Raw genomic sequence first — 12,964 nt, 5'->3', positions numbered from 1 at the left:
TTATTTATTTATAAATGTTGCTGATAAAAATGAATAAAAAGCTATGCAATAAATTGTCGTCAATTAGCAGTAAAATGTTTTAAATACATAAGTATGGACATAAATTGTTTATTAATATGGTAACTACCTAGGTAATGTGTCCAATATGTGATTGCAGGGTGCAGCACTGGTTCATATTTACTTGGATGGATCAATTTTAATCACAACTGGAGGAGTCGAGATGGGACAAGGATTGAACACAAAACTTATTCAGGTAACAATCTAGCTTTTGTACTAAAGGGTAACCTCAAACAAAATAATATCTAATTTTCCATGGTTGTAAATACTGATTTTTCTGTCACTTTTGTTTGTCTCCGGTGTCGCTAATTATAACCACGTTGATGGGTACAGCTCTCACAGCTCCTCTGTCTGTCTGTATGTATGTATGTATGTACGTATGTATGTGGGTACGTGCGTGCGTGTGTGCGTGCGTATGTATGTATGTATGTATGCATGTATGTATGTATGTATGTATGTATGTACGTACGTACTTATTTATGTATGTCTGTATAGATGGATTGATGTAAGTATGGATGTTTGTATATATGTATGTGTGTGTGTGGATGGATGGAGAGATAGAGGGAGGGAGAGAGGGATGAGCGGGTGAGTGAATTGATGGATAGATGGATTATTTAACTTAATTATTCATTCTTCTATCTTGGTATAAATCACTGCATTCGCATATGTTCCTTGAACAGCGTAAGAAGTTTTTAAATTTGTGTCTGAGAACCCCAAACGTTATGCAAAGCAAAGGCACGTAAGTAAATATTATGGGTTTTCTCTTTCTGTGTCATTAATTATCTTCGTCTTGCTGTGTCATTAATTATTTTGTTTTCATGTGTTATTAATTATCCTTGTATTCTGGTGTCATCAGTTATCTTTATTTTCATGTGTCATTAATTGTTTTTGTCTTCTTATGTCATTAATTATCTTTGTTTTCATGTGTCATAAATTATCCTTGTATTCTGGTGTCATTAATTATCTTTGTCGTCATGTGTCATTAATTATCCTTGTATTCCGGTGTCATTAATTATCTTTGTCTTCATGTGTCATTAATTATCCTTGTATTCCGTTGTCATTAATTATCTTTGCCTTCATGTGTTATTATTATCTTTGCGTTTCTGTCATTAATTATATTCGTTTTCATGTGTCATTAATTATCTTTGTTTTTATGTGTCATTAATTATCCTTGTATTCCGCTGTCATTAATTGTCTTTGTCTTCATGTGTCATTAATTATCGTTGTTTAAATGTGTCATTTAATTATCCTTGTATTCTGTTGTCATTAGTTATCTTTGTCTTTCTGTGTCATTAATTATCTTTGTCTTTCTAGGTCATTACATATATTTGTCTTCCTGTGTCATTATCTTTGTCTTTCCATGTCATTAATTATTTTTCTCCTCTTGTGTCATTATCTTTGTATTCCGGTGTCATTAATTGGCGTTTTCTTTCTGTGTCATTAATTATTTTTCTTTTATGTGTCAAAATAACTGAATAAAGCATGTAAATCTATTAGTAAAACCGTTTAATATTTTTTTAAAACAGTACAGAATAAAAGGTTTTATTCTCTACGGTACCGCTATATTGCATTAAAACATCATATATTTCAAAGACGGTAGATTATTATACTCACACGCAGAATTCTCAGATTACACAAGTTTTTGCTTCAAAACATGTTTTTAAGGAAGGTCCTTTGAAATTAGGGATCCTTAGGAACATGATCATGAACTAGCAATATTGACATCGTACATTAGCTTTCATCTTATCCCATACAAATTCAAATGAGAATTACTATTTATGAAATTCACTAGGATATACAACTCTTAAGGGTCTCTCTTGTCCCATCAGTTTTATTATACAAGAGACGGAATATGTCCGTTGTAAAACAGTATAACGTGATCTACCAAGAATCGCTAAAACTTAACTTATTCCTGCATGTTCTTCCAATACATATGACAACGTTGTATCAGTTCCAGATTAGGTCAATTATGTCGAGTCTTAAAATGGTAAACACGAACATTGAAACCAACCATTTTTATTGCTGCTAGAAATCTTTTGTGTGAACATAATAATTTTTCGAAATGAATTTACGTTGTGGATATCGTCAAATCAGAATATATGCAATGGTCATCTGTGATTCCATATATTTGCAATGTAGATTGCGAGGCATTGCCTATTGAATTCAAGGTAATTGAACATCCTCGTGTCCCACAAATATTCTTGTATAGAACCTTACTTATCTTAAAAAGAGCATATATTGCATCAACTCTGTTTTTTTTATTATTTAAAAGCACATTAAATTGAATATCTGAAATGAATAACCACGATATGCTTCTCATCCTCTTCACAGGTAGCATCCCGCGCACTTGGAGCTCCAATGGAGAAAATTTTCATCAACGAGACCAGCACGCACACTGTTCCAAATACAATGGCTACAGGAGGCAGCACCAGCACAGATATCTGTGGTCCTGCTGTCATTGTGAGTTCATTCCCACTCATCCACCAAACTGGTACAGACGACTTATACATGAGTGTGTGCTGGGTCTATTCCCACTCATGACGGCCTATCACTCAGCTGGCATGGAACATTACGTTTCGCTAACTGACGGCTCAATTAACAGCACTACTTGAGTGCATAAATGACTTGGGTGTGTGGCTCTGATTCCTTTCCCCAGGAACAATTAGCATCCTGCTGTGCAGGAATTAACCAGAGTCACATGCACAATTGTGCGCATGCCACTTAAATCCAAGACATCAATCAATCAAAAAACTGTGAGTTCGTGGGAAATTATTATCCTTGTTATTGTCTTTCTTATCTATAGCAGAAATGTATGTATTACATGTTTCTAAAAGCCAGGAAAATGTGATCATCATGTACATCTCTGTTTATATTCCACTAGATAATTGTATTATCTTGAAATAATCATTGGTATTGCATAATCAGTTCATTTCTATAATAAAACTTGAATGCACGTTTTTGTACGACCTGTATGTCTGCATATTGCTGTATACATATGCTAGATTAAAAGATCCCGTGGCCTTGAGTCACATATATAAATCATGACAACATCATTTGTAAAGGAGATTATGTAATCTGACACTATTTCTATGTTTACTTTTTCAAGGTAAGTGTAATAGAAGGAAGACAACACGTTTTTTGATAAAGAAGAATCAACGCTTGTCGTATATGCTTAGACTTGACTTCTAAAAAAATGTTAAACCTAAGTATATGCATTATCATGAAAAGATACAATGTTGTTAATTATCACTTCTATCCTATCTTTTTATGCTGTTGCTATCTTGGCGCATTTTTAAAAGAACGTTTTGCCCACAGGATGCATGCACAAAACTGAAAGAAAGATTGGCACCATTCAAGGATAAAATTCCAGACGGAAATTGGGAACGATGGGTAAGACTTGTTGCTAAACTTGAAGCAGAATTCTAAAATATGTTATGGCATATTCAGATACCAAAAGTCCTCCTCCTCCTCCTTACCCTCCCACTATTTGATAATGTGTTTTCTTTCACATCTTAACAAACATATGCAAAGATATGTATAAATCAATTTTACTGGTTTCTGTTATACCGCATGCTATATCTCTTGAATAAAGTGCGAAGCCATTATCTTGTCATCCACGTCTAATTCCCTCTGACCTCCCACTTTCCATATTCTTACAAGCTGAGCTTGTCTTCAGATACGATACAATGTTGATTATTAAAATAAAGAAACTATCACGCTCCTGAATATTTAATTGATTGCATATATTGGATCATACGAATATTTAATTTTGGACCATTTAGAATTCATTAATTTATGGGGCTTAATGTTATTTACACTACGCATAAACGTCAAAAACCAGGGGATAGCACTTGAGACATTTTAAAGGATATAAGATTTCTTTGTTCATGTCATATGGCAAATTTGTCACCTTCAATTGCTCTGTTGAAACAAGTTTTATTTTTATTTCAAACTTTCATCGCTCTGTTCATAAAATAATTCTAAAATGTACTCGTGACACCAAAATAAGATTTGCATCCACTTAAAATAACGGTCGATGGTTGCCGGGTGGTTAGAGCGTCTGCTTCGGAACCCCAGCCGAGTCATACCAAAAACTTATAAAAGTAGTACTAACAGCTGCCTCGCTAGGTGCCCAGCGTAGTATTAGGACTGGTCGACCTGCTGTCGGGATAATATAAATGGGCATGATGCCCCAGTGCTAGACATCACTATAAACTACCACACTGCAGACATCGTAGCCATATGACTGAAAAAAGTATACAAATGAGTAAATATGAGAAATGATTCAGCAAAGTGTAAGGCATTTCAATTATATGTTTGCAGTAAAATGTTTGAAAGTTATTATATTTCTACTGATCCTTCAAGAGTGATCAAATATCGTATTTATACAAACATATGGTAGAGGTATTATTATATCAAGAGTGATAAAAATATAGTATTTATACAAACATATGAGTGAGGTATGATTATGTCAAGAGTGATCAATTATAACATTTGTACAAAAATATGAACGAAGTATGATTATATTAAGAGTGATCAAATATGGGATTTATACAAACATATGAACTAGGTATGATTATACCAAGAGTGATCGAATATAGTATTTATACAAAAATATGAACGAGGTATGATTATATCAAGAGTGATCGAATATAGTATTTATACAAACATATGAACTAGGTACGATTATATCAAGAGTGATCAAATATAGTATTTATACAAAACTATGAAAAAATAAGATTATATCAAGATTGGTCAAAATATAGTATTTATACAAAAATATGAAAATGATTTGATTATATCAAGATTGCTCTAAATATAGTATTTGTGCAAAAATACGAATATTATATGATTCATCCATAAGAAAGAGGTATGAATTATTGAATTTTTACTCCATTAGTGATACTGAACTATTTGACTTCACCAAAAAATATTTAAAAACCGAACATATGCATATCGTGTCGTCCAATTCATGCACACGATGTATTTCCGGTTCCACCACTCTCGTAGAATGCTCAAGCAGCCACCAAGCAAGGCCCGCCCTCCTAGTATGCCCAGGCTACTTTTTCCTTCCAGTCTCTTGGTCCTGAAGCTTTGATCCGTCACTGTGATTACACCGATTCAGTTCTCAGAGCCAATGTCAACATCGGCCCCAGCATACGGACTACACGAAACCCCCGATTTATACTACTCCCCATATTAAGAAAACAGCTCTACGGCTACAGATTTCCACCATAACACAGCTTCTTGACAAATCTGGTTCTATTGCGATAAGACAACATGAATTCCCTCTTTAAGTACCCAGGTTGTGCTGAAGATCCGCAGCCAGAGACTGCAGGCACTTTGCGCATGCAGCAATGGGTAAACCCATGTTTTGAAATTGCTAAGACCAAAAACAAACTACCCTCGGGTAACGCTGTACGTGCAATGAAACTCAGGTATAATTTTGTTAATATATTATGCACAAACATGTTTGCACAATTCCTTGGCATCGCTGAGATGAAACTTAGGGACTAATTGATCATTTACAATCATTACAGGTACTTGCCGCATATTTCGAACGAGTGCAACTGTCTGTTACAGGCTTTTACAAGTAAGTTCATTTTACAATATAGCATCTACTTTCTAATGTTTAAAGAGCGCATATGAAACATGATATTCTACATGGCAGAAAGAATACTACATCGAATACTTGGTTATACACTATTAAGAATGTATTTAATATCTTCTGAAAGATAGATGCATTACAAAATTCAGATTCAGTTCTCTGCAGAAAAATAAAGAAGTATCCAATTAAAACATATTTTTTGGGGCGCTTGCAATTTTCTCTTGGCTGCAACACAAGCTGGATATATTAGTTTTTAATCAGCCATTTATTTCAGAGATAGTATTAAAATGCATGACCTACTGAAGAAAATAGAAGATTGAAGAATAAGTTAAATGTTTCTGACCTATTCACAGGTAACATTTTTCACACTAATATCTATCTTCAGAGATCTAACTATCCATTGCCACTGTTGAGCTTGATGAAAAATGAAAGATGAGATCTAAATATGATATGAAGAATAATCGACATTTATTGTTCACATTACAGAGCCAAGAAAGATTCTGACTTCGACTTAAAAGAAAAGACAGGCCAACCAAGCGATTACTTCACCTACGGCGTAGCTTGCTCAGAGGTGGAGATAGATTGCCTGACCGGTGAAAGTCAGGTAGCTTTTCTTCTGCATAGCAAACCTCTTCCCAATTTCGGTCAAACACACATAAAATAGGTATGCGGAGTCAAAAATCCATAGAACGGCTTTCCCTTTGTTGACTAATTCCTGTCAGATAATTAACTTATGAACTGTCAAGTAATTAATTTCAGTTTGTTTTTGTTTCATTATACCATCTTCTTGCCAGCGTAGGTAATACAGATGTCAGCAGTTCAGATCATTTGTCAGTGAATGGGTTAATCCATTTCAGAGTTATCAATAAGTGGTAATTAAGTTTTTAAACAATAAATTTATGAATTCCTTTTCAGGGAATTTAAAGTAAAACATTACGAACTACCTGGATACAGAAATATGTTTATTTGTGACCTATTATTTAGTAGCTAGTCATACGTTTTTTTTAAGGCAGTTCAAGTTATGCTTTTCCAGATAACTTCAAGCTATGCTTTTCAAGATAAGTCCAAGCTATACTTTTCAAGATAACTTCAAGCTATGCTTTTCAAGATAACTTCAAACTATGCTTTTCAAGTCCAAGCTATGCTTTTCAAGATAACTTCAGACTATGCTCTTCAAGATAATTCAAGCTATGCTTTTCAAGATAACTTCAAGCTATGTTTTTCAAGATAACTTCAAGCTATGCTTTTCAAGATAAGTCCAAGCTACGCTTTTCAAGATAACTTCAAACTATGCTCTTCAAGATAACTTCAAGTTATGCTTTTCCAGACCATTTAAGTTAATCTTTTCAATGAAGTTCAAATTATGCTATCTGAAAATGTTCTTCACAATATTAACGATCGTTCATGGTGCTAGTTTCCAATACATCCTGGCATGAATTATGGTCTGGTGCGATGCTATCCTATATACCTTCGTTTTCTACCCAAAAGTGAAAATTTCATTTGGGACATTGCGTGTGTACCAAATACGTAAATTAATACTGAAGTACGAAAAGTAATGCCCGCACGATTTCTTTTAGATATGTTTTCTGTCTTTTCTAAACAGGTACTTCAGACGGATATAGTGATGGACGTTGGCAAAAGTCTAAATCCAACAATTGATATAGGACAGATTGAAGGGGCGTTTATACAGGTATTTAGTAGCTAACATCACATGGAGCACAGATGTGGTGTTATATATATATATATATATATATATATATATATATATATATATATATATATATATATATATATATATATATATATATATATATATATATATATATATATATATATATATATATATATATATATATGTATGTATGTATGTATGTATTGTGCCATTAACTTTCGTTGCGTGCTTGTAGATTGCATAGGATCTCTAAATAGGTGTTTACAGTCAATAATAATAATAACAATAATAATAATAATAATAACCCTATTAACGAGTTTGGGGTCATATTCCCATTCGTTCAGTTGGATTCTTAGAAGAATTAAATTATTTCCCACTAGATGGATCGGTCAGGCGGGTTTTTTGCGATGTGAAATGTCACGTAGCGAGATGGAGACTTTTGCGTTTTAGAGCGGTATACATGAATACAAGGTGATATGCCTTGATAATTAAATTCATTCTTATTTCATATATTCTTATTTTAATATCAATATGTAGATGTGTTTAATATGGGTTTTATATATAATTTGAGCGCAAACATTTGTTTGGATAGTTTATTATAACTACAAAGCGTTTATTTACTCTGGATTAAAAATATTATTCTGGAACTGAAGTGAATTCATTCAAGAAAGTTGTGGACAATGTTGTATTAATACATCAAAACAGTTGGTACGTTAATATGTTTGAGGACCTGGAAGTCACTGGGAACACTAGTCACTGGGAACACTATTCTGTTTTACTTGTGTACAATTTTTTGTAGGATTATTTTGGATTTAACTCATAATGCTATACTTTCCTCTTAAATGTTCGTTTCTGAAATTTAGAGAATTAAATTATTTTTTAAGTTTTACAAAACTTGTTAGTTTGCCTCTTTCTGTTACTTAGTTTATGACCACAGAGTACTAACAGTAGTAACTGATATATATATCATAATTGTAAATCCCGATTAGTTTAAAAACATACGATGATGGTTGCGAAAGAAAAAGATGTACCATATTTTCCTTTTCTTACATATACAGGGCCTGGGTATGATAACCTCAGAAAAGGTTGTAATAGCTGATGATGGCAGAATGGTCAACTGCAGTCCATTGAGCTACAAAATACCAAATGTCAGCGGCATACCAAGAAAATTCAACGTGGCCTTGCTGAAGAATGACATTGCTGTTACCCACTTATATTCTTCAAAGGTAGTCTCTACGAAAAACTAATGTGATCAAAATATTTCAGCAGAGTTTTAATTATGACTTGAATCTGATACATTCAAGTGATCTTTCGTGAAGTTAAAAAAGCTGGAAAAATATATATGCAAATTTTGCAAACTATTCCCCCCCCCACGATCGCCATGATATGTTACGTTTCCATTTAAAGAATTAAAAATGTATCAAATTAATTGGTCATTCAGTACATAGTCAAAAGAGTTACACATTTACCGAAAAATATGAATGTACTGTATAACGATAATAATCTAGAACTTTCTTTAAACCCCATTTCAGATTGCATCTCAGCGTCAAATGCTGATCTGTTGTTGTAAAAGCAATGTCAAACTATCTTACGTGTCTTGTAGGGTATTGGTGAGCCCTCATTACTGCTGGCTACCTCTGTCTTCATGGCAATCAAGGCAGCTATCCAGGAAGCCAGAAAGGAGATCGGACTATCGGGGTATTTTCGACTAGACTGTCCGGCCACTGTGGAGCAGATACGTGTAGCCTGTGGGGATCAGCTGGTGAAGTCCAGGAAATAGAGAAAATAGAGATGTTTATAACTTGTCTTCTGTAACTTGTCCATTTGTTGCTTTGTATAGAATATTTGTACTTTACGAATAATAACTCAATGCGTTTTTTAAAGGCATATGCTACAATAACAGAATGACGATCCAATAATTACAAATTATTGCTTCCTTGTTAGAAAGCTTACAGCTGATTCAGTAATTTTTATATCACAAAGATTTCAACTGAATGCACTAAAAGCCAATTTGCATGCAGTTTATGTCCTGGAAACGCTAGTGAAATGGTTGTTTTATAATAGACAGGTTTCTGTTGTGCTTTTTCAATGCTTTGGAGCGTTTAACTTATTCCAAATATATTTTAGCACTTTATCAATCACACTTTAAAAAAGTAAAATAATGAGTTCCAAATAGAAAGATATGTAAATTGTTGTACATGGTGTCACAGTGGTATCATTTAATTTCATGACAATCTTGGTTTCCTGTCATCATTGATTTCCGTTAAAGCTGCAAAATGATGTGCTCTAAGAAAAGAATAATACTTTCACACGGAACGTCTTATCATAAGCCAACTGAAGATAGAAGCATAGTATGACGTAGATCAGAAGGCTAATTTATTAGAACACATTGTCTGTATTTTATAATGGTAGTTCCAGATAAATGTCCGTATTTTAAAATGACCTCTGTATACTGAGTATCTCCAGATAAAGTGTCCATATTTTAAAATGGCCTGAAGATGTTGAGTATCTCCAGACAAAGTGTCCGTATGGCTTCAATATATTGAATATCTCGTGACACAGTGTCCGTATTTTATAACGGTATTTCCAGATAAATGTCCGTATTTTAAGGTTACCTCTGTAAACTGTATCTCCAAAAAAGGGTCCTTATTTTCAAATGGCCTGAATATATTGAGTATTTCCAGACAAAGTGTCCGTATTTCAGAATTAGGCACAGTCCCTACCACAGCGAACTAAAAAGGGTTATTTACAGGCACCTGTCAGAAAAAGTACATTAGTTTCTTAATATCTTCCTTCCCGGAGAAAACGTATTCCTGCCCTTGAATGTTTTCAGGTTTGTGCAGTTTTCGACTCACATATTTCTTGTAAACACACATCATTCTTCGGTTATTTGCATATTGTTGGATCGATACATACACACAAGGTTTCAATCATTAATTACTAATCATGACAATAAAAATGGGGTTAAACATAAATTTTATAAAAAATTATTTTGATAGAAAAAACTAACAATTCGGCCCATCAGTTTTAGTCCATTGTGTGTGATATACCCTTTGACCTTGAGAGGTACGCTAATTCATATAAACATTCGCTCTAGTTATGTTATTTTGTTTTTGTGAAATATTTTGTCTAAATGCCATTTCTGTGTCCCATAATGCTTTTAAAATGACATTTTAATTTAACTTTAATATATTCAATAATATTTCAGTGATATGTAATGTCATTCTTGTGTCAATCTCGAATAAACTCAGTTTGTACAGCCTGTTAATAGACAATTTTATTTTCATCTGCTCAAGGTAAGGGGCAGTTTTCAGGGCCGGATTAAAGCCTTTGTGGGCCCTGGGCACAGCCAATATAGGGGCCCATAGCTATCCTGCCTTTTCAATATATATGGTTTAAGCAGTATTAACAACACTCACTGTGAAATCAGACGATAATATACATGGCCCTTTGAGCCTCGGGGGTCCTACCTGTAAAATCAGACGATAATATACTAGGAACCTTGAGCCTCGGGGGTACTGCCTGTGAAATCAGACGATAATATACTGAGACCCTTGAACCTCGGGGGCCCTGGGCATGTTGCCCACTTTGCCCTATGGATAATCCGGCCCTGGCAGTATTGTAATGCCGAAAAGGTGGACACGATAGAAGTCATAGGAAAGGAGCTGTATCACGAAATAGAAGTTCATTATTGAGGAGTAGGTGTATATATCTTTGTTTAATATACGTATGCGCTTATATGGAAATAAACAAAACAAGCACAGTTTGTACAAGGGCCTTGAATTTCGGTTCAGCTCGCACAGAGACCAAAGAGTTATCTTTCTTAGACCATATATCGAGTTAGGAGCACTGAAGAACAAACTATACTTATTAGTGTTATAGTTCTTTATCATAGAATCCCTTTTTGATAGTTTTTTGGTTTGACATTGTATATTATCTAAGTACAGTGTACCTTCACTTGTAACAATGTTTTATAAATAAAGTAGTTTCAACTGCATTTTTACTGGGGTTCAAGTTACTGATATTGCATCTGAAGTTACATTACGGCTACACGTGTAATTACTTCAGTTTCATCTCTCACCATTACTCATAGTACGAGATCTAGTTTTATATTAACGTTATTACTATTACTACTGATGATGATATAACTATAACTTTTCTTCCACGAAGCCACTCTTTTTAATCTTTTTGAACTAATATTACTATTAGTACTAATTTTATCACTACCCTGAAATATTCCTGTATTTCTGCCTATGGGTCACGTTGTTACAATAAGCCTTGCTTTCTCATCAGTTGATCTTGTATCCCATAACTCTGTAAAACCAAATATTTCTCGGAAAGGATATCTTCCTATTTCCTTAGAATTTTATTTATAATTTTTTTTTTTGCGTTTATATTTCACATTCTTTTCCTTTAATGTTCTTGTCTGAGTCAATGATTACCTTTTTCTAATCCCAGGGTATCCTGAATTAGTGTTTATAATACATGCCTTTCAAACTTTAATTACAGCAAATAATTTTGGAACTTATCAATCTGGCATTGACAATACTCGTTACAAAGTCACACCAATTTTTTTTATTATCAACTATCATTGAAATACAAAATTCGATTTAAATTTGAAACCCATAGATTACTGAAGACTTTCAGCACGGGACATAAAATTTTGTTTAATTCGAGTTGAGGCCAATAGCGGTAAATTACTGACTATTTCGGCACAAAGATTATCAAACATTATTGGACTCGAGTTAAATTTGATAGATGTTAGATCCTAAAATTTCAAAATACATAATATATAGAGATATAGGCATTTATGTCCCAGGGTTTAAACTTCATAAGATAATGATATAGGTATTTAAGTTCCATGGTTTACACTTCATAAGATAATGATATAGGTATTTAAGTCCCATGGTTTACAATGCATAAGATAGTGATATAAGTATTTAAGTCCCATGGTTTACACTTCATAAGATAATGATATGGGTATTTAAGTCCCATGGTTTACAATTCATAAGATAGTGATATGGGTATTTAAGTCCAATGGTTTACAATTCATAAGATAATGATATAGGTATTTAAATCCCATGGTTTACACTTCGTAAGATAATGATATAGGTATTTAAGTCCCATGGTTTACACTTCATAAGATAATGATATAGGTATTTAAGTCCTATGGTTTACAATTCATAAGATAATGATATAGGTATTTAAGTCCCATATCTTACAATTCATAAGATAATGATATAGGTATTTAAGTCCGATATCTTTCATTCCATAAGATAATGATATATGTATTTAAGTCCCATAGCTTACAATCCATAAGATAATGATATAGGTATTTAAGTCCCATGGTTTACATTTCATAAGATAGTGATATAAGTATTTAAGTCCGATATCTTACAATCCATAAGATAATGATATAGGTATTTAAGTCCCATGGTTTACATTTCATAAGATAGTGATATAAGTATTTAAGTCCGATATCTTACAATTCATAAGATAGTGATATAAGTATTTAAGTCCGATATCTTACAATTCATAAGATAAGATATTTAAGTCACATGGTTTACACTTCATAAGAGAATGATATAGGCATTAACTTTCCTAGCTTACAATTCAGAAGATAGTGA

General features: G+C 33.3%; 1 protein-coding gene across 2 annotated transcripts in view; it reads left to right on the top strand.

The window, feature by feature from the left end:
- Nucleotides 1–11,334, top strand: part of LOC149791928 (xanthine dehydrogenase/oxidase-like) — a 69,071-nt gene extending 57,737 nt beyond the window's left edge. For both annotated transcript variants that reach the window (XM_089970446.1, XM_089970448.1), the window contains exons 27-34: nt 158–253; nt 2,389–2,517; nt 3,373–3,447; nt 5,598–5,650; nt 6,152–6,269; nt 7,269–7,355; nt 8,396–8,563; nt 8,941–11,334. In XM_089970446.1, the coding sequence (XP_089826572.1) occupies nt 158–253; nt 2,389–2,517; nt 3,373–3,447; nt 5,598–5,650; nt 6,152–6,269; nt 7,269–7,355; nt 8,396–8,563; nt 8,941–9,117 (903 nt within the window). In that variant the 3' untranslated portion in view covers nt 9,118–11,334. The remainder of the gene's footprint in view (nt 1–157; nt 254–2,388; nt 2,518–3,372; nt 3,448–5,597; nt 5,651–6,151; nt 6,270–7,268; nt 7,356–8,395; nt 8,564–8,940) is intronic.
- The last annotated feature ends 1,630 nt before the right edge of the window (nt 11,335–12,964 follow it).

The sequence above is a fragment of the Sinohyriopsis cumingii genome, chromosome 9 (genome assembly GCF_028554795.1).
Source record: "Sinohyriopsis cumingii isolate HCF-2022 chromosome 9, ASM2855479v2, whole genome shotgun sequence".
NCBI classification, from domain to species: domain Eukaryota; kingdom Metazoa; phylum Mollusca; class Bivalvia; order Unionida; family Unionidae; genus Sinohyriopsis; species Sinohyriopsis cumingii.
The sequence above is the reverse complement of the archived record's forward strand: the minus strand, read 5'-3'. Positions and strand labels throughout refer to the sequence as shown.